The 20,693-nt window shown below is 44.7% G+C and overlaps 1 protein-coding gene across 5 annotated transcripts in view; it reads right to left on the bottom strand.

The window, feature by feature from the left end:
* Positions 1–20,213, bottom strand: part of LOC139557030 (DNA (cytosine-5)-methyltransferase 3B-like) — a 58,789-nt gene extending 38,576 nt beyond the window's left edge. Inside the window, exons 1-7 of one of the 5 annotated variants that reach the window (XM_071371331.1) lie at positions 19,902–20,213; positions 13,761–13,871; positions 6,869–7,004; positions 5,814–5,905; positions 4,481–4,657; positions 2,964–3,131; positions 2,319–2,477 (exon numbers count right to left, since the gene is read on the bottom strand). In XM_071371331.1, coding sequence (XP_071227432.1) covers positions 2,319–2,477; positions 2,964–3,131; positions 4,481–4,657; positions 5,814–5,905; positions 6,869–7,004; positions 13,761–13,871; positions 19,902–19,916 — 858 coding nt within the window. In that variant the 5' untranslated portion in view covers positions 19,917–20,213. Of the gene's footprint in view, positions 1–2,318; positions 2,478–2,963; positions 3,132–4,480; positions 4,658–5,813; positions 5,906–6,868; positions 7,005–13,760; positions 13,872–19,535; positions 19,556–19,882 lie in introns of those variants that run through there. The other 4 variants (XM_071371332.1, XM_071371333.1, XM_071371334.1 and 1 more) reach the window with 4 other exon arrangements.
* Between the last annotated feature and the right edge of the window lie 480 nt (positions 20,214–20,693).

Below are 20,693 nucleotides of genomic sequence, written 5' to 3'. Positions count from 1 at the left end.
ACATTCAATTCTCTGGCAAAAGCTCTGGTGGACATTCCTCCAGTCAGCATGCCAATTGCTCGCTTCTGTGGCATTGTGGCATTGTGTTGTGCTACAAAACTGCACATTTTAAAGTGGCCTTTAATTGTCCCCAGCACAAGGTGCACCCGTGTAATGATCATGCTGTTTAATCAGCTTTTTGATATGCCACACCTGTAAGGTGGATGGATTATCTTGGCAAAGAATAAATGCTCACTAACAGGGATATATAAAACGCTGTCAATCAAGTTAGAGTAGCTAGCTATCTTAGCTGGCATGCCTGCTGGTAAGGCTGGTAGACTTTAGAAACGCAAGAAATAACTAATGAATAAGACTCGTGTACGTTCCTTTCCATCTTTTACACAGATTTTAGAAGAGATGCAAAGAAGCATATTTAGTTCCAACACAACAAAAAAACACCAGTCAGGTGGATACAGACAGCTCAAGAGGTATGATTAGATATGCAGAAAAATATTTTTGTCATAGAATTAAGCAGAATGATTGTAGCTCTAGACGGCAGGAAAAAGCTGCTTCAGGTGTTTGAACAATTCTACAACTTACGAACTGGGGGGTGGGGCATAGCACCCTTCTGGACCCCAGCCATCCTCACGTAGTTGGTGCCCCCTCAAATTCTTGGGGTGCATGATGCCCCTGAGAGCGTGCAAGGTACCCACATCTGTAGAGTGCATTACCCTACTGAATAAGGTAAGTCTGAATACCAAATACTGAGAAGTCCGTAGGAAAGGCCCCAAGCGTCTTATCTAGGGCCAGGTGCCCTTTCCATGTAATGTTATTCATTATAATCTAAAACGGATTCTCGATCAGCAATCAGACTCTGTGTCGCATGAGCCTTGTTTACACCTTGCGTTAATACACGACATGACCAAAAGTATGTGGACACCTGCTCATCGAACATCTCATTCCAAAATCATGTGCATTAATATGGAGTTGGTCCCCCTTTGCTGCAATAACAGCCTCCAGTCTTCTGGGAAGGCTTTCCACTAGATGTTGGAACATTGCTGCAGGGACTTACTTCCATTCAGCCACAAGAGCATTAGTGAGGTCGGGCACTGACGTTGGGCGATTAGGGCTGGCTCGCAGTCGGCGTTCCAATTCATCCAAAAGGTGTTCAAGGGGTTGAGGTCAGGGCTCTGTGCAGGCCAGTCAAGTTCTTCCACACCAATATTGACAAACCATTTCTGTATGGACCTCGCTTTGTGCACGGGGGCATTGTCATGCTGAAACAGGAAAGGGCTTTCCCCAAACTGTTGCCACAAAGTTGGAAGCACTCCAGAGAACGTGTTTCCACTGCTCCAGAGTCCAATGGTAGCGAGCTTTATACCATTCCAGCCGGCGCTTGGCATTGCGCACAGTGATCATAGGCTTGTGTGCGGCTGCTCAGCCATGGAAACCCATTTCACAAAGCTCCAAACAAACAGTTATTGCGCTGACGTTACTTCCAGAGGCAGTTTGGAGCTCGGTAGTGAGTGTTAGAACCGAGGACAGATAATTTTTACGTGCTACAAGCTTCAGCACTCGGCAGTTCCCATTCTGTGAGCTTGTGTGGCCTATCACTTCGCGGCTGAGCCGTTGTTGCTCATGGACGTTTCCACTTCACAATAACAGCACTTACAGTTGACCGGGGCAGCTCTAGCAGGGCTCTTCAGTACGGGCCATTCTACTGCCAATGTTTTCCTATGGAGATTGCATGGCTGTGTGCTCGATTCTATACACCTGTCAGCAACGGGTGTGGCTGAAATAGCCGAATCCACTAAGTTGAAGGGGTGTCCACATACTTTTGTATATATAGTGTATATAGTGTATGTGTAGCATCTACACATGGTATTAAAATGTGTCTGTCTGTGTCTGCAGATTTCCTAGTCCCTCTCTGTATGCAATTTATTTGCATACAGATAATATTTATTTATTTTAAGATAATTATGAAGGCAATGGTGCTACCTGTCAACGATTTTAGAAGCCGGTATAATGATGATTTAAATAGTTTCACCATCTAGATCTGTTTACACTTGATTGATATCCAGATACAATGCGTGCCTAACTACCTCCACAGGGAATGCATCTTTTAATCATCTACACCGGTCTAAAAACGTGGGCACAATCAGAATGTGGACAAGATCAGGACAAGGACACATGTTAGCACCAGGTATAAACAGGGCTTTTGTGCACGCTGGCCCTGATAATACAGCAGACTTTATGACAGACTTACGATAACACCCAAAATGTTTCTCTCGCCCAAAACAATGACGGAGGGTTGTGGAACCCACTTCCTCAATGCTCACCTCAGAGAACTTGCCGTCGCCGAACCACTGCAGCCACCTCATGCCATGCGTGGCCTGTCGTTTGCCCGTAGCGCGCCAGGTGACCACGATGCCTGGCCACCAGGAGAACCCCTTAATCTTCCCCCACACTAGCTCCCCAATACCGAAACCCTTGTTGTCCTGCGAGGGGAAGAGAGAGGAGGGGGGACGTTTAGAGGGGTCAAAAGGGGTGTGAGTGTGAGATCTGGATTTGGAGTTTGAGACGGGGGAGGTCTTAGCTTCCATGGGACATGTCAGTGCATAGATACACCGCCAGGTGCACACGATCATAATGGATATACCACTGCTAGGGGACTGTGGATACGGGTTGGTCTCCAACCACACATTACAAAGACTCAGTTGTGTAGACCTGTGAGGTTGCAGGCATCAAAGGATGCAGATATGTACAAACACACACACACAGTCAGCTACGCACACACTCTCTCTGCAGGTGGACAAACAGAAGACGGAATGAGAGACCTCTTTGATCTTCTCCCCTTTCTTTCTCTGTTTCACCTTCACTCCCTCTTCTATTGGCCCAATATTCACTTTTTTTCCATTTCTCCCTTCTCTCACCCCCCTCCCCCCATCTTCCTCCTACCCTCTCCTCTATCCCCGTTCAGTTACCTTGTACTCCGGCTGGCAGGCAATCTCTGTGGTATGGGAGATCAGGGAGGTGGAGGAGGTGGAGGTGCTCCGGGCCGAGTCCTTAGAGTCCTGCTCCAGGAGCTCCAGGGAGGGGCCCTCAGGGACCACGGACACCAGGGGCCCGGGGCCGACACCGCAGGCCAGGCTCTGTGGAGCGAGAGAAAGGGGAAGGGAGGGAGATAGGGAGGGGGGAAAGGCAGGCACAATGCATGAAACGTTAGTTGGGGTTTATTGTATTGCATTAGTCATTACAGCCTGTCTAACTACAGTGTAAGTACACAATGTTACCAAGTAACTGTTGAACTTGTATGTGTTTTTTGTTTGTTTTATTTGGTCCTGATGTTCTCTGCTCTACCCAACCCTATTTCTTACTTCCATCAGTGTGTGTTTTAGTCCTCTTGACTCAAATGGACTCCCACACCTACACGGCTAATTCAGACCAACACCTTGAAACCTGCTCAAGTGTTCTTCTCTCTTTCCGATTCAATTAAGATTCTCAGTGGTAACTGAACCAAAGCAACTCTTTATGCAGGTACTGTGACAGAGGGACAGACGGAGAGGGTATGAGAGAGGGGGGAGAGAGAGAAAGAGACAGCGAGATAGAGGGAGAGCGAGAACGTCAGAGAGTGAAAGGGAGAAGGAGAGCGCAAGAGGGAGAGCGAGAGAGAGCGAAAGAGAGGGAAAGAGAGAGACCCAGAGAGGCGCCAGGCGTTGTCGGCGCCGTCACGAAGCGGAGACGGCGAGGACTTAAGTAAGCACTTCTGAAATCTCATCACGTGACGGACTGCAGACAATCATGTTTTAACTGGCTCTCGCTGCAAAGAAGAGGCTTCAGAAAATAAACACGGAGGAAAAAGTGGGTGAGAGAGAAACAATCACCACAGCCTTTCAAACAAAGGCAGCACTTACGGTTTCTCTGTGTGTGTTATGTCTCCAACGATTTGGTTTGGTTTAGCTCTACCTACCCACTCATATCTCCTGTTTGAGCGTCATATCTCCTGTGTGTGTGGTGTATGTGTGTGTGTGTGTGTGTGTGTGTGTGTGTGTGTGTGTGTGTGTTTGACTGTTTGAGAGTGACAAGTCATGTTGGATGGTGTGTTTCTACAGGTGCTGACTCGTCATGTCTCAGAGAACTGAGAGAAGACGCAGAGAGAAACATGTATTGCCTTGTGAGGCCAAGAGTCAGAGAGACAGCCAAAAGTATGACTACCTAGCCATGTCATCGCTAATGGGATTGACACAATGTCTTCTTTAATGTCAAATAATGTCTCAGGTACTGTTGGAACAAAGTAAGACATTTATTAGGGGGTGTCAAATTTGAATGACTTAAAAATATGATTCAGGGGAGGCGGACATGTTTTGTTTTGTGTAAATAATGAATTATAATATAAAAGATCAGAGATTTTGACAGACTGGATAGGATATGCCCCGGGAGTTATAGTGTCTGTTCATTACGTTGTTGCACATTCAGTCTAGTCTGAATGGTGTGTTCTCACCAGAGAGCTGCTGTGGTGCTCCAGCTTGCTCTGGCATCCTCCTCCTCTCTGCTCGCGGCTGCGCGGTTTGTTGTGAGGGGCCAGCAGACCGGCCTGGAAGATGGTCCTGGGAGAAGGTCTCTGTCTCAGGCCCGAGCCCGACTTCGAGGCCCCCACCCCTGCCACCTTGGCCTTCTGCTGTTGAAAAGACACAACACAACAACCCTTTCACTCAACCAATAGGTACCAGGGGACCAAGATCCAGGCAAACACAGCGACAGAGTCGTGTTGAATAGGGCAAATGTTTCAAAAAAAATCTTAACGGAACACAACAATCTGTGTTCTTATTGGGTAATTTCTGGTATTGCCTCACCGTTTCAAAACGTTTCTACCAACTGTACACAACTCAGGTTTCAGCATTACTAGCCGTGCTTGTCTTGGTTCCAGGATGCAGAAGGAATGTGAGAAGAGGGTGTCTGGCTACGAGATGATCATCAACACCGTTCAGGTTTCGGTTGATGAGAGATGTGTGGTTATATCAAAGCTGAGTTGATACCAGCAATGACCCTAACAGTTAGAACCAGTTAGTCCTGCTGTCTGCCAGACAGACTGCCAGTTCTTTAGGTTTACGGGTCACAGGTATGACAGTGTCTGGGGAAGAGAGCTGGAGCAGTGTGTGTGTGTGTGTGTGTGTGTGTGTGTGTGTGTGTGTGTGTGTGTGTGTGTGTGTGTGTGTGTGTGTGTGTGTGTGTGTGTGTGTGTGTGTGTGTGTGTGTGTGTGTGTGTGTGTGTGTGTGTGTGTGTGTGTGCATCTATCTATATCAGGCAGGGGTCTTCAACCTTTTCTTGACCAGAGACCCCCTCCCAGGCAAACCGGCGACCCATGGACGGCCATCATACGTTAGCAAAAACAATTATAATAATCACAAGTCTCGTCTAATCAGGTGAACGCAAGGAGAAGTAATTCACATTTTAAAATGAATAGATTGGGTAGATAGTTTGTCATTATTTTGACCTCCCCACATTACAATTGGAAGAGTAAGTATAAACTTTGCGGCCTACTCCCAGGTGCTTTTTCAAAGCCTTTGTCAGATACGCAAGTGAGTGTAAATGGCTCCAATGAGTGTAATTTGCTCAATAACAGGAGTTGAGAAAAAACATTTTTGGGGGTTAATTCTGTTGTTGCTAGCGATATTCATAAAAACATTGAAATAAAAAAAATTAAAACAGGGGAAAGAAGATATTTGTCCTGTTTCACTGCATGCACAAGTGGGTAACCTGTACGAGCACCTGAGACACCCTTGGAGAGTGTGTGTGTGTGTGTGTGTGTCTATGTAGTGTGTTTGAGACTCACCTCACTGTAGGTAGAGTCCCAGCTGCACTCCTCCTCTGAGGACCTCTTCCTAGTTCTCTTTCTGCTGCCTGACAACTGATTCACATCTGAGTCTGGAGGGGAGGGGGAAAGCAAGAGGGAGAGAAGGGGGGGGGGGGGGGGGAGAAAGTGAGAGAGAGACATGGGATACAAGGTAAGGATGGTGACTTAAGCCATCCGCCTGCTTCCCAGCCAAAACAGCTCAGTAGAATTGGTGCATACATTATAATAATACAAAATAAAACAATAGTTAACTAGGCAAGTCAGTTAGGAACAAATTATTATTTACAATGACGGCCTAGTGGGTTAACTGCCTTGTTCAGGAGCAGAACGACAGATTTTTACCTTGTCAGCTCGGGGATTCGATAAAGCAACCTTTCAGTTACTGACCCAACGCTCTAACCACTAGGCTACCTGCCTCTCCAAAATTACGTTGACATTTTGTCACGTATTTTTTTCGGTTTGGACTTCGGTGAGGGTTTTTTCGGCTGTTCGGACACACAACATTCTTTCTGGAGGCAAGACGAAGTTCGGAGCCGAAGTCTACGCCCCTTCGACTGTGATTGGTCAACAGTAGGGATTCTTCAATAAAGTCTTTGTCATTCAATGAAAGACCACTCATTTTCAGACTCCAAACGACTTAGTTAGATGTAAAATAAGATCTCTTCGGCAAAAACTGAAAAATGAATGACAGATTTCTTGAGTAATCTTAGATTCATTTGGACTATTTTGAGGAAGTGTATATACTGGTTACGGCGTCACAAAATGGACAAACAGTACGATTGGTGCTTTTTCTTGTTTTTCAAGCGAAGGTCTTTCCAGGGAGTATGCGAGCACACTCGAACTGAAGCATGCTGACGCCTTTATGCAAACACAGGTTTCAGAGAGTGTGTGAGAAGGTTGAGGGTTGAGAGGTGAGAGAATGATGTAACTTAACGCGGTCGGAAGGTGTGATGTGATAACGAGAGCAAAGGCCTGAAGTCAACTGAGAGGGGTGAAAGCTTTCCGAGAATGTCCAGTGTGTGTGTGTTCCGGACCTGCAGGTGAGGCAGCATCTCCATTCTGCTTGGGGCTGAACGGGGAGTGCGGTTCGGCCAGGGTGAGCGGGCTGTTCTCCTTGGTCATCTCCATGCCACTGTCGTCGGCTGCAGCCATGTCCCCATTCACCTCAGCCTGGGGACGACAGGAGAGGAGCTATCAACAAACAGCACTCAACAACACTATGGAACACAGTAGCAACATTTTTTTTAATTTTTATTTTAACAATTCTAATAAATACAACAGTTGGACAATGGATGAAGAAACTCCAAACTTTAATCATTTTTATAATCCATCAGATATTGACTGAATTGTAGCACATAAAACATTTTACTGGCATGGACAAATAATGAGGGATTTTGGTGGGAAGGTATTACATTTATTGTCAAACATTTCATTTTTTTAAATTTTTGAATGCATTCAAATATAAATGTTCATATTGTATCAGGTATTGTTTTTATATGGTGTGTTAAAATAAAGAAAATTATATGTGCCTAATTTGCCTAAATATATTGGGCATATTTGCATATATGACTAAATTAACATAAAGGGGTGGAGGAGGGCTGAAACCACCAAACACTTGCTCTGTCTACCATACCTGCACTCACCTGCTCTGTTTACCCTACTTGCACTCACATGTGCTGTCTAGACTGCCTCATTAACTACTGTTGTTGTCACGGTCTTTTGCATAATTCAATAGCAGGATACGCTCAGATTAAAAATCAACATGCTTGGCTCTAGATAACACCTATCTAAACATACTTTACATTGTTTGCGAGATCAGACATAATATTACTATAATCCAAGTGTACATTTTAGGAAGTTGCTTTCATTTCAGCGCATATAATTTGAAAACATTTAATCTGTACTAAATTATTATTTTGTTAAACTTCACAAAAAGTGTACACCCATCAAAATAAAGTTATCTTTCTCTATTTGGTGATGTATGTCTCGAGACGTTGCGTTAAATCCCAGACAAGCTTAGCGTTCTTAAAGATACAACGGAAAGACAATTTATTCCATTGAACCCATTTCAGCCATTACCGGGGTGTGTTTGACAGGTCATTACAAACATTTCCGCGGACGTAATGTTTACGGGTAAAACGACAGGCACAAGCAAAACTGTGTTAGTGTTACTTGATTCAATTCAGCCACAAGAGCATTAGTGAGGTCGGGCACTGATGTTGGGCGATTAGGCCTGGCTCGCAGTCGGCATTCCAATTCATTCCAAAGGTGTTCGATGTGGTTGAAGTCAGGGCTCTGTGCAGGCCAGTCAAGTTCTTCCACACCGATCTCGACAAACTATTTCTGTATGGATCTCGCTTTGGGGCATTGTCATGCTGAAACAGGAAAGGGCCTTCCCCAAACTGTTGTCACAAAGTTGGAAGCCCAAAATGGTCTAGAATGTCATTGTATGCTGTAGCGTTAAGGGGCCTAGCCCGAACCATTATTCCTCCTCCACCAAACTTTACAGTTGGCACTATGCATTGGGGCAGGTAGCATTCTCCTGGCATCCGCCAAACCCAGAATCATCTGTCGGACTGCCAGATGGTGAAGCATGAATCATCACTCCAGAAAACGAGTTTCCACTGCTCCTGAGTCCAAAAATGGAGAGCGTTACACCACTTCAGTCAACGTTTGGCATTGCGCATAGTGATCTTAAGCTTATGTGCGACTGCTCGGCCATGGAAACCCATTTCATGAAGCTCCCAACGAACAGTTCTTGTGCTGACGTTGCTTCCAGAAGCAGTTTGGAACTGGGTAGTGAGTGTTGCAACCGAGGACAGATGATTTTTATGCGTTACGTACATCAGCACTCGGCGGTCCCGTTCTGTGAGCTTGTGTGGCCTACCACTTCGCGGCTGAGCCGTTGTTGCTCTTAGATGTTTCCACTTCACAATAACAGCACTTGCAGTTGACCGGGGAAGCTCTAGCAGGACAGAAATTTGTCAAACTGACTTGTTGGAACGGTGGCATCCTATGACAGTGCCACGTTGAAAGACACTGAGCTCTTCAGTAAGGTCATTCTACTGCCAATGTTTCTCTATGGAGATTGCATGGCTGTGTGCTCAATTTTATACACCTGTCAGCAATGAGCGTAGCTGAAATAGTGGAATCCACTAATTTGAAGGGGTGTTGCTCCGAATTTATATTATTTATTTCATACAGTCTCTTTTGCTCATCTTTATCAAGGGTGCCAATAATTATGGACGTGACTGTAGATATAGAGATTACAGAATGGACTGAGAAGAGTGTAAGCATCTATCTGACATCTTTAGATTGTCACACCTCTGTTGCAATGACAGGGAACGCGGGGCTCGGATGGGAGGAGGCCGAGAGTAGAGGGTGAGAGAGGAGGGAGAGAGGAGGGTGAGAGAGGAGGGAGGAAGGAGGGTGAGAGAGGAGGGAGGGAGGAGGGTGAGAGAGGAGGGAGAGAGAGGTGGGAGGGAGGAGGGTGAGAGAGGAGGGAGGAAGGAGGGTGAGAGAGGAGGGAGGAGGGTGAGAGAGGAGGGAGGAAGGAGGGTGAGAGAGGAGGGAGGAAGGAGGGTGAGAGAGGAGGGAGGGAGGAGGGTGAGAGAGGTGGAACGAGGGGTAAGAGAGAGTTAAGGGCCTTCACCAAAGTCAGGCTTCCTCCTCAGGGAGCGTAAGCCCTTGGCCTTGGGAACAATGCCGGCAGCTGTGGGTTATCAGGAATCTTCCTCTGGAATGCCAGACTGAGACACGGTACACTTCCCACCACAGCTGTCCTCCAGTGGCACCGTCACTTGCCAAAGCTAACGCAGCCAGCCAGCAGACACAGGGCAAGACACAACCCAACCTAGGCCAGACTAGCACAGAGCACAACAGCACAGCAGTACAGCAGAGCTGAGTACAGTTCAATTACATACCTAGGGCCCTATAAAATCTGTGTTGTGGAAAACGTGGATGGAATCACGGAATACAGACATTAAAAAGGAATTTTAAAAAATTGTTACATCTTTTTTTGACTTTAGTAGGAAATCAACTAAATGTATTGAACTTAATCAATTGGGTGCACACTGCCTGCCATCCAGGAACCTACAACACCAGGTGTCACAGGGAAGGCCAAGAAAATCATCAAGGACCTCAGCCACCTGAGCCACGGCCTGTTCTCCCCGCTGCCATCACTCAGACGCAGGCAGTCATGGGTAAAACCAACAGACTGGCCAAGAGCTTCTACCCCCAGACCATCAGGCTGCTGAAGAGCCACCAAAAGTCAGTTACCCCCCCCCCCCCCCCTCAACAGACAATTACCCTGCCCACACACCAATGGACATTAATATTCATCACTGTCACAGTTGTAAACATGTATATATTCTACACTTTTTATTTCATTGTTTCATTCACACCTGCACTGTTGGGAGCTCGGAGCTTAGGAATGTCACTGTACACTGCAACTACATCTGTGCATGTGACTAAATAAAAACATCTCATCTCATCGAACATTCATTCACCCAAGTTAATCATGTGACATGAACAAAATGCATCAGCGATTTCTATTTTCCTGCAACTTTGAGAAACGACACAGGAATAGCCCTGTCTGTGTGTGTCGTGTGGCGCGCCTATGTTTAGTCTACACTTTGAGTAGTTGTTAGTGGTAATGCTAATGATAACCGTTCTGCTGGTCGATGGAAATGCTTTCCCAAACACCACAAAGTAGCCGGGCAGAATGATATCGTGAATATTTGCATTGAATCCAGTAGCCATTTGTGTTGCAAACTCTGCAATCACATGAGCGCTACAGAAACACTGCTGGTGCACACTTGCATTAAAGGGCAATTACACCCCAAAATTCGACATTTCTTCAATTTTTCTAGGTCTCAAAAGTGGTCTCCTGAGGTGGTTTAAGATTTGTTGTGGACTTAGAACATTCAATTTAGTTGTTTTTCTGTTTGATTTTGAGAACAAAAACCTGGAAAAAACGGGGGGGCCTGGAAAAAACCCCAGGAGAAAACGGAATTTGGGGAAAGACAAAAAAATTCACTAGATTTTATAGTGCCCTACATGCCACACAGTGTGTTCTCTCTCATTCTGGAAAACCAGCACTACAATAGAAAAAGAACTAAGCAGTTTCTCTCTCTGGCTGCTGTGCCCTTGTGTCCTTCTCTCTCTCTCTCCCCTCTCCCTGCTCCTCTCAAACTTAATGGAGGAGAAAAGAGAGCCCTCGGGCTGTGAGATTCATTCTGACGCACATCCATCTCAGACCAATTTGCAGTTCACCTAAGCCGACCTGGGCCTCACAGGCAGGCAGCGCAGCACAGTGTAATATAGTAAGGCACAGTACAGTACAGCCATAGGTCCCAATGAACTCAATTCACGCCGGATACAGCAATTATTAAGCCATACAGGGGGCAGAGGTAGAGAGAGAGAGAAAGAGGAGAGAGACAGAGTGAGGGAGAGAAAGAGACACAGTCAAGAGTGAGAGAGACAGACAAGAGTGAGAGAGAGACAGACAGACAAGAGTGAGAGAGAGACAGACAGACAAGAGTGAGAGAGAGCGAGAGAGATAGAGAGTGACACATCCAGGCCGGGAGGTCAGTGCCAGAGTTTCTCTCATTAGTGAGATTAGACCTGAGAGAGCCGCCTTGTCCCAAACCAGGACACCCCTCTGCGTGTGTTAACGCTCCGTCTGCTACCCCACCCCCCTGTCTGCACCCCTCCTCCCCACATCTGGCTAGGAGAGTGCAGACGACTTAGGAAACATATCGGTGCCTGACATAAGACAACGCATGTATGGATTCATTCAAAGTGTGTTGACAAATTGCGGAGCAACACCTTTGGTTGATCTGCCTGTCTGTCTCCAGAGGGGAAGGAGATGTTAGGAAAGACTATGCCGAGTCGGAGAGAGAGATCGGCCCTTTCAATGGACCCACACCCGACCTACAGTATTACACACACACACAGCATTGCATTACAAGCACACACACCTTTCAGACACATTTACAATATAAGTCACTGGCTTGCCATGTCCAGGTGCTTAGCCGACGTCAGTTAATCTCATTCTCACAGTCTAGACTCGCTCCACTGGCTCGGCACAATGGCACCAAGATAAGAACGTGACAGAGAACCATAAAAGGTGAAGTTTGTCAACAGATATAACACTTAAGACGACATGTCCGTGCTTTAACTGCCTTCCATAGAACAAAAGCTCTGGGATCACAGATTCATATAGCCGAGGACCAGATTGCAAGGCAGACCTAGAAACGGTAGAAACTCCCATTGGAAAAGCATGTAAAAAATCCAAGAGAAAGAGAAAATAAAGAGCAGGTCATTCTGGTTTGAAACTGGTCTCTCTCTCTCTCCCTCGAGCTGTTCCTTGACGCCCTGAAGAACGATCGCACTCCGGGTCACAGCAGCAAACACAGTCCCACAGGCGACGCCACACGCCCACCCTGCTCCAACACAGACTGACACCACAGAAGAGAACTTACTACATGTATTACGATATGCCGATTGATCTAGATATTCTCCCATAACAACATTTCTCAACATAGCCGTGGTTGTCCCATTAGACCGGCTGAGTCTTCGACACAAACTCAAGTAACTGTATAACTACGTAACCATTTGACTCGTCCAGTTACTCAAAGTAACTAATAATATAATCCAGGACTGAAACCCAAAACCTAACAGGCAGAGAATGCTATTGGGGCTGCCTGGAAGTCACATTCTTCTACTCTAATTAACTGGGCAGATAGATTGTCCTACTGAACGGAAAAAGAGGGATTTGAGGGCAAAACCAATACAACCGAAACTATCACAGTCCCAATGTATCATGATCCAGTTCTGTGCGAGATCGTTAGTGGTGGAACCAGAAGGAGTGTTATCCGACCAGCGAGAAACTATAAGAATCTCAACTCTTGGAGCAGTGGGCATATCTCATCTGATATGATGTGAAAAACCACCTGTTGATGGAATTGCAGAGGGGGGGAAAAAATGCTTTGTAGGGTGAAAACACGGCGGTAATTTGCTGAGAAGTACCAAGCACTGTACCTTGTACCAAGTTCCCCAATAGAGGAGAGGGATGTGTAGACAGGTAACAACACACTAGTAATACTGCAATACCAAGAAATAGCAATGGGCGGAAACAACGGCCACCTGAAGTCCACACTAGAGCGAGTGTTAACTCGGAACATAAAGAGCCCACTGTGATGATGGATCTCACCACACACACACGCTCCTCCTCTTCCATTTCCTCTTTCCCGCTCTCTCTCTCTCTCTCTAAAGAGGCAGCTGCCCTGGCTGCTCCATGAAAGGCTATGACACATCCAGGCCAGATGTACTGTGAAAAGTTGCCTGTTTGCTCTCTGAGGCCAAATGATTATGCACATTCAGCCTGGGAGGCTGGGAGACACAGAGGCAGACCAGTTGAGGGAGGGAGCTGAGGCCTGAGGCTTCTGGCAAACACAGGAGGAGGAGGAGGGGGCAGACACTAAAGCCAGGCAGATGAGTTACCATGATATGAAGGGTGGGTTGACAACATCATGACAGTGTGTACGCATCTCGGAGCTGCCACGTGGTAAACCGTAGATGGCTCCCTTCAGCTAGTTTTTATCTTGTTCTTGATACCACGTCTTGTTTTGAGGTGTTTACGACTTATATGCCACGTCTATGCTAATATGGCTCAAATTCGACTAGCTAGCTAGCCAACAACTGTAATGGTGCATTTGAGAGACAACAAATGCTTATCGTGCATTTATGTTTTCAATAAACATTTGAGGACAATATATAGTATAGTATAACAGTGCGCAGAACGGTGGTGTGCATTTTGGAGCAAAAACCCAGTGGAAAACGATGTGAACAGTGGATATTTGGTGACTTTGTTGGCAATACCACCAGCAGAAGACCTAAGCCCCCCCCCCCCCCCACACTTACTGTTGCCGTCATCTTGTCACTCTCCACCATGACGGCTGAAGAATACTTGTTGGATGGCATTACTGTTGCAGTTGTTTTCTTCAGGGATTGTTCTTTTGTTTCTCTTTTAACCTGGAAGTAAACCCCAAAAACCCCGATGTAGCAGTTAGGAGAGTGCAGGAAACAGCACATTTAAATGTGCATTATTTCACACAATCGACATACATTTCCCATACTTCCCTCTCTTACAAGTTCACAAACTAAACAGGTACAGAATCTTGAGTCAAATACAAATTCCTTATCTAATCACACAGAATCACTAGCTAAGTGACCACCTGAATATGTATTACTATAGTATTATAGTATTATAATATTACTATAATACACCAATGCTACATTTTCGACGTACATCTTCTACTCAAACGCCCACCACAAAAGTTAGATCTCATGTTTCAAAAATAAGCTTTAACCTCGTTGTCTTTAAGCAACAGTCTTGACACTACAATCAGAGCACCAGAGAAGATCCCCACCAAAATAGGCTCTGAAAGCTAATTCACACGTAAAAATAAATTTATCGAAAATAATTTGGATTAACTTAGTAGCAACAGCTCAAGAAACAACATCAACAATACAGTTCCTCAACATAAAGTGTTCTTCTTCCTGAAGTTCAAGGCCAGGGTTGGGGATACAGGCAGGGATGTAGTGGAGGATAAAACGCACGTAAACGCCATTTAGCACCTTTTGATTTCTGAAATAGCGTTTACTCACCTTTTTATTTTGTTAATGAGCGTTTACCCACATATTATTACGTTCCCAGTGTTGATCAAAGCTCAAAACGCTTATATTGTTGATCTTCTTGAGTTGTAATCGCGCCTGCCTCTTTGCGAACGAGTGGAATCATGAATAGTTGTTTGCTCGTTAGGTTTGCGTGCGCCCCTCGGATTTGCCTTGTTAGTAGCACATTCCCCACTCTCTCAAACGGCCCTCTTGCGAATCGCAGCACCTGCGCAAACAAACTACACCAGCTCGGAGCTGGGCTCAGCAGACCAACGGCGCCGACAGACTCGGCTAGTGGGTTGGCGAGATGCCAGATATAAGGTGTCCGCGACTCCGACTGTGTCTCCAGAAATCCCCCAAACAAAGAAAAAACAGACTCTCGGGAAATTAGTGCACAACTGGTAAATAGTCGCTTAGTCAGGTGGCTAGCTGCCGGCAGAGACTTCTATTAATAATATTGCAGTAATGTTAAAGGCCTCTGGTGTTAGGATGAAGTAAGAAGCTCATGTTAAAGATGAACTGAAACATTTATGTAAGTTAACGTGATTTTGATAACCAAATGTGATAATGTTCCTACTCTTAAAACAGCTGAAAAACTCATATTTTGTCACGGATCCCTCCGGAACTGTCATTACGCACACCTGGTCCCTATTCCCATTCATTAGTAATTGTATAAGTGTGTCCTTTGTTCACCATTGTCCTGTCGATTATTGTTACAATGTCCGTTGGTCATGTGAGTACCTGTGCTGTGTTGTTTTGGCTTTTGTGCCACGTGTATTGCGCAGATGATTACGGGTCTCGTCCCGTGTGATAATCATTGTGCGCTTGTGTATTTATTCGAGGTTCTCCTTGCTCTTTTGTTTGGGTTTCTACCCTGTGTTTTGTTACGTGTTTGTTTGGTCTTCGTCCCCGTGCCTTTACACGGCACGCTGTAATTTGGGTAAATAAAAAACCCTATTACGCATTCCTGCGCCTGTCTCCCGACCATTTATGCCAACGTGACAGATTTATGTTAAAACGTTTGAAAATGGCCTCATCTGACTACTGTGCGCCGCCATTTTGATAATGTGTCATCAATGACATCACTTGAATGGTTCGGCTGAAAGGCAGACCAGACAACATAAAAAAAATCTGAAAACTTTTTAGAGGGCTATCCTGCTAGAGACTAGCCAGGTAACATGGCATGAATGACAAATAGACCAAAAAAGTATTCTGTGCCAGGTGGGCTATCATAGCCAGCTAGTCCAAAACAATGACAAGCTCAGCTATCATTGATGGATATTGTGCTAACGTTAGCTTGTGAAGTTCTAGCCAGCTGTTTCTAGCCCAGCTAGCTAGCTAGCTAGCCTCTACTGGGTTTGGCACATCTGAAGACCCTCAATACAAGCCATATTGAATAACATTTCCTCCATTGTGTACACGATCTCCCTTCAAAAGTGTCTTTATTATCAGGTGCATGACCATGTAGTTAGCTAGCTTCCTAATCTCGTTTTCTGTTAGCTAGCTTGCTGGCTAACACAGTATGATCCAATGCCCATGTCAAAACTACTGTAATGTTGAACACAGATAGACCTTGCTTGCTGAATGAACACAAGAAAATGTGCAAGTGGGTTTTGACTGGACTATAGACACTTATTCGATGCTAGCTAGCTGCTTTCTTATTGTGGACATCATGCATTTAGCTAGGTTACTAATGTCGGGTAACAGTAGATCTGATGCCTCTGCCCATGTAATGTAGCCTACAGTTGAATGTGCTCAAAAACATATGCAAGTGAATTTTTTAGCGGACAATACAGGTTTGTTAGCATGGTTGTGAGTATTTGATAGTTTTTCCATCTCAAATTGATTGTTTAAGGTTAGATTTTATTCACTTCTTGATCAGTCTTGATCAAAAAGTCATGAGTAAAGCGCGTACACTCCCATTCCCATGACGTTGTTTAAAATAGTATACATTTTCATAACAAGGTTACCTAACATCGACATGTAAATCAATGGTTCAACAAGGTTACCTAACACTGACATGTAAAATAATGTTATAGGTTGAATTGAGCATTTCAGTTCTAATTTAAACAGATCCTGACCTCAGCAGGAGCAAAAGATAGGCTAGTTCTCATTCTAACTTTGCTTTACAGAGTGTACTAGTGAGACAGACAGTGGTGAGCTTGAGGAAGGCTGCAATGCATGCAGGAGGAGGCAGAGGAGACACAGAGAGATAGGAAGCAAGCAGAGAGGACAGTACAGTGGTACCAAAACTTGAGGTCGGGGCCCAAATGTTGTGCACAAATTTGTTTACATCCCTGTTAGTGTGCATTTCTCCTTTGACAAAATAATCCATCCACCTGACAGGTGTGGCATACCAAGAAGCTGATTAAACAGCATGATCATTACACAGGTTCACCTTGTGCTGGGGACAATTAAAGGCCACTTTAAAATGTGCAGTTCTGTCACACAACAAACACAATGCCACAGATGTCTCAAGTTTTGAGAGAGCGTGGAATTGGCATGCTTACTGCAGTAATGTCCACCAGAGCTGTTGCCAGATCATTTTATGTTCATTTCTCTACCATAAGCCGCCTCCAACATCATTTTTGAGAATTTTGCAGGACGTCCAACCGGCCTCACAACCGCAGACCACGCGTAACCACGCCAGCCCAGGACCTACACATCCGGCTTCTTCACCGGCTGGATGGTCTGAGACCAGCCACCCGGACAGCTGATGAAACTGAGGAGTATTTATGTCTATAATAAAGGCCTTTTGTGGGGAAAAACTAATTCTGATTGGCTGGGCCCGCCACCCCCTCCCATGGCTGCACCCCTGCCCAGTCGTGAAATCCATAGATTAGGGCCTCATTTATTTATTTCAAGTAATATACACAACAACATACACGTTTTTTTACGGATGTCTACCCATTGCGGCCCTGACAGAGACAATACAATATTTTCTATGTTTTGGCAATTGAATGGTCACTATTTTTGGCTTTGGAATTTCCATTAAAAAGCTCTAAAATCATTTAATGTAAAAAAAAAATAATAATACAAAAAACAAACTGACCTCAAAAAGCACTATTCCCTCAACACTACTATAGGCCTACATTAAAATGCAATCAAAATGCAAATAACAGTTTACAAAAATATCGGTGGTTGTTCGTCTTATCTCGTTAGCCCACTGACTGGAGTTTACAGCTTACCCACCTTTATCTTTACCACTACATCACTGGATACAGGACAATGGGTTCATGATGAGGCCCGGGAGCAGACCAGACATGTCCATACACTTCCCCGGGGGTAAACACACACACAGAGGCCGGGAAGGACCTAACAGGTCAACAGTATTGTCAAACATGCCTCTGCAGAGAGAGAGAGGAATTTGTCTCGCAGGATAGTGATCTGACCCCGCTGGAGGGCAATGAGCGAGGTCAGATAAGGCTGGTTGGTGCCTAGTGATCAGGCGGTTACCGATTGAAATCGTGTGTTGGGGCACTGCTGTCGTTTTGTTTGAGAGATAATTTCAGAGAGATAATTTCAGCCATTGGCTGAATGTTATTTTCAACGGGAGGGGCTTAACAGTCAGCTCTGCAGCACCCCATAAACCAAAGAAGAAGTGAAAGATCACATACAGCTTACTATGCAACATCTACATCCCCATTTGCAAGAATATTCTAGGCATTAAAAGAAGAAGCCCATACGCAAGACCAGAAACAGCCAGGGCCACAGGTGCATCCTGCAAACTACAAGGGACACACACTTGGAGACACACACTCACGCACGCTCTCTCTCTCTCTCACACACACACTCACACACACAGCCAGGGAAAGCCAGGGAAAGTCCTAATGATCCTCTCCAGTCTGAGTGGTAAATGACTCAAGATTAATCTCTAAATAAAAACCTCTGTTTTTACTGCTTCTTTAGAAACACATTGAAATGCAAAGCCACATTGTGAAGTTAACACTGGGCAAAAGCCATGGCGACTGAGAGGGTGAAGGTAGGAGGTGGAGGGGAGAGTGGGGGGACAATAAGGGGCCACATCAAAGTTCTTTCGGCAGCCTGAATGTCAGAGATTAGGAGCTACAACATGAAAGGTTTTTTTTTACCCACAGGGGGTGTCACCGCTAACAGCCATTACAATTCTGCAGCCTACCTTTAAATTGACTATTCATAAATTCTGTGTGCAAGAAACTGTAAGCCTACGGTATTTGTTATATTTGTAACCTCCAAATAGTTCAAATTGGGGCAGAAAAATGAAAAATGTGGATGTTTTAAAATGAGTGTGTTCACACGTGTGCATGCAGCGTTTATGAGGGGTACGAAGAAGGTTCATGCCATCCCTCGCCACTAAGCAGAACGTATAGTTCTCGAGAGATTAACAACAAAGCCAAAGCAACGAGTTTTTGTTCTTAATTAGAAACGGTATCCATGTATGTGTGGTAAAAATGTATCTTTGGAAATCCCACTACGGCGGGCATGCCTTGAGCAGGCCCAAGCGGGTTCACACGGTGCGGTGTCGGCTACAGTCAAATACGCCAATTATCCTATTACTTTCGCGCTGATGCGTGTGAACTCTCAGAGAATAAAGACCCAACTTCAAAGACTCTGCAAACGTGATATAAAAATCCACGCAGGTGCACAACAGTTTACGAATTCTGTAACACTCAAAACGACTAGGCTAGGGTTATAGGCCTATTATATTAAGTTTCCGCATTACAATGTAGCCCTATTAGGCCTACCACATACAATGATTATGAAGGCACATATTCTTACAGAAAACAATGATTCCAAATAAACGATTAAAAAATATATCTTTCTCTTTGGCACGGCATGGAGTTAGGAAACATGCGCTTGCTTGTATGAAAAACGTCGCAATCGAACTTGAAATGATTTTGAGGAAATTGTGCCATTGCCATAATAACAATGTAACACTTCGTTAGTCAAGTTCAAGATGAACCAACTTTTCAATAAACGTCTAAGACACGCTAAAACTAAATCACCGCCTTCTTGAAAATCACAAACTAGCCTACTCACGCGTAAAAATGCATTAGATTTCCCTCGCAACGTCTGTTGCCAACTGTACAGGCTACTAACTGCGCGACGCAGATGAACTCGGTGAATTTAAACTGCAACATTAAACATTCCGATACATAAAATAATATAGATTTATTTCACAGTAAATAGCCCTATATTTGCCATGTTTGAGGATATGTTGGATATTTCCCCTTCCTTCCTTGTCTCCAACTTTCATAATTATACATCCGCGCAACCTTGTTGCATCAATTACATCGAAGTGTAGCATGTCTTTAAGCAAAAAAAAGTGGGAATTAATATGACTCCCAATCGAACAAATGACTGTAAAAGTAAGAAAGTTGTCAAACCTCATGCAGGAATTCTTACTGTCTCAAGCAGCATGCTGTAGGGTAAATTGATCTCCTGGGTGCTGTTTTGCAGAGAGCACAGCCTATGCTACTTGAACACTTATCATGAGAAGGGCAACTGTACAAAAAAATTACCTGTTGCAGAGGTTGTCATTCGGAAAGAAAGAGGGGGAACAATTGAAATTGATTGGTCCTCTCTCACTGCTTGGCCCACACTCTACTTACTTCAACCTACACACGCCTTTTTTACACTGCGGGAGAATATTTAAGCCGAGTTCTTTACTCCTCAAACTTGCCTGCTGCAATCTTTTTTCTCCTTTTTTTTTTTTTGCAACAGTATTCAGGCGTAACTTTTCCCGGGTCTCGAATCACGCTGTAGCTGAATGAAAAATATATTTACCTTTTCCAGTGTTAACCCTTAATAGACCTACATTGCATTATACACCATTTATAAACTGCTCTGCCAATGGTATAGTTAGTAGTACCCCACTGGTCCTTGTTAGTAGACGGCATGTACGTGTAACCGAATGTCCACAATAACAATATATCCAAACATTTGAAGTTGTCACTGAAAAAGGATTGCCCATTCTATTCATTTACCGAAGTCTTCTTAAATCCATTGGTATAATAACAAACGCATCATCATAACTGTGCTCATTTAAATTCTATCGCACATTTGTCTTACATGTTTCTATGTTTTGTATTGTAGCCTATGTAATGTGCTTTGTTCATCCTACCTGCAAACCAAACTTGAATTTGAACTTGATTATTGATAAGGGTGCAATGGGAGGGTATATTACTGGCAACCTTT

The sequence above is a fragment of the Salvelinus alpinus genome, chromosome 28, assembly GCF_045679555.1.
Source record: "Salvelinus alpinus chromosome 28, SLU_Salpinus.1, whole genome shotgun sequence".
Taxonomy (NCBI): Eukaryota; Metazoa; Chordata; class Actinopteri; order Salmoniformes; family Salmonidae; genus Salvelinus; species Salvelinus alpinus.
Note: the sequence above shows the minus strand (reverse complement) of the source record. Positions and strands in the feature narration are given on the sequence as shown.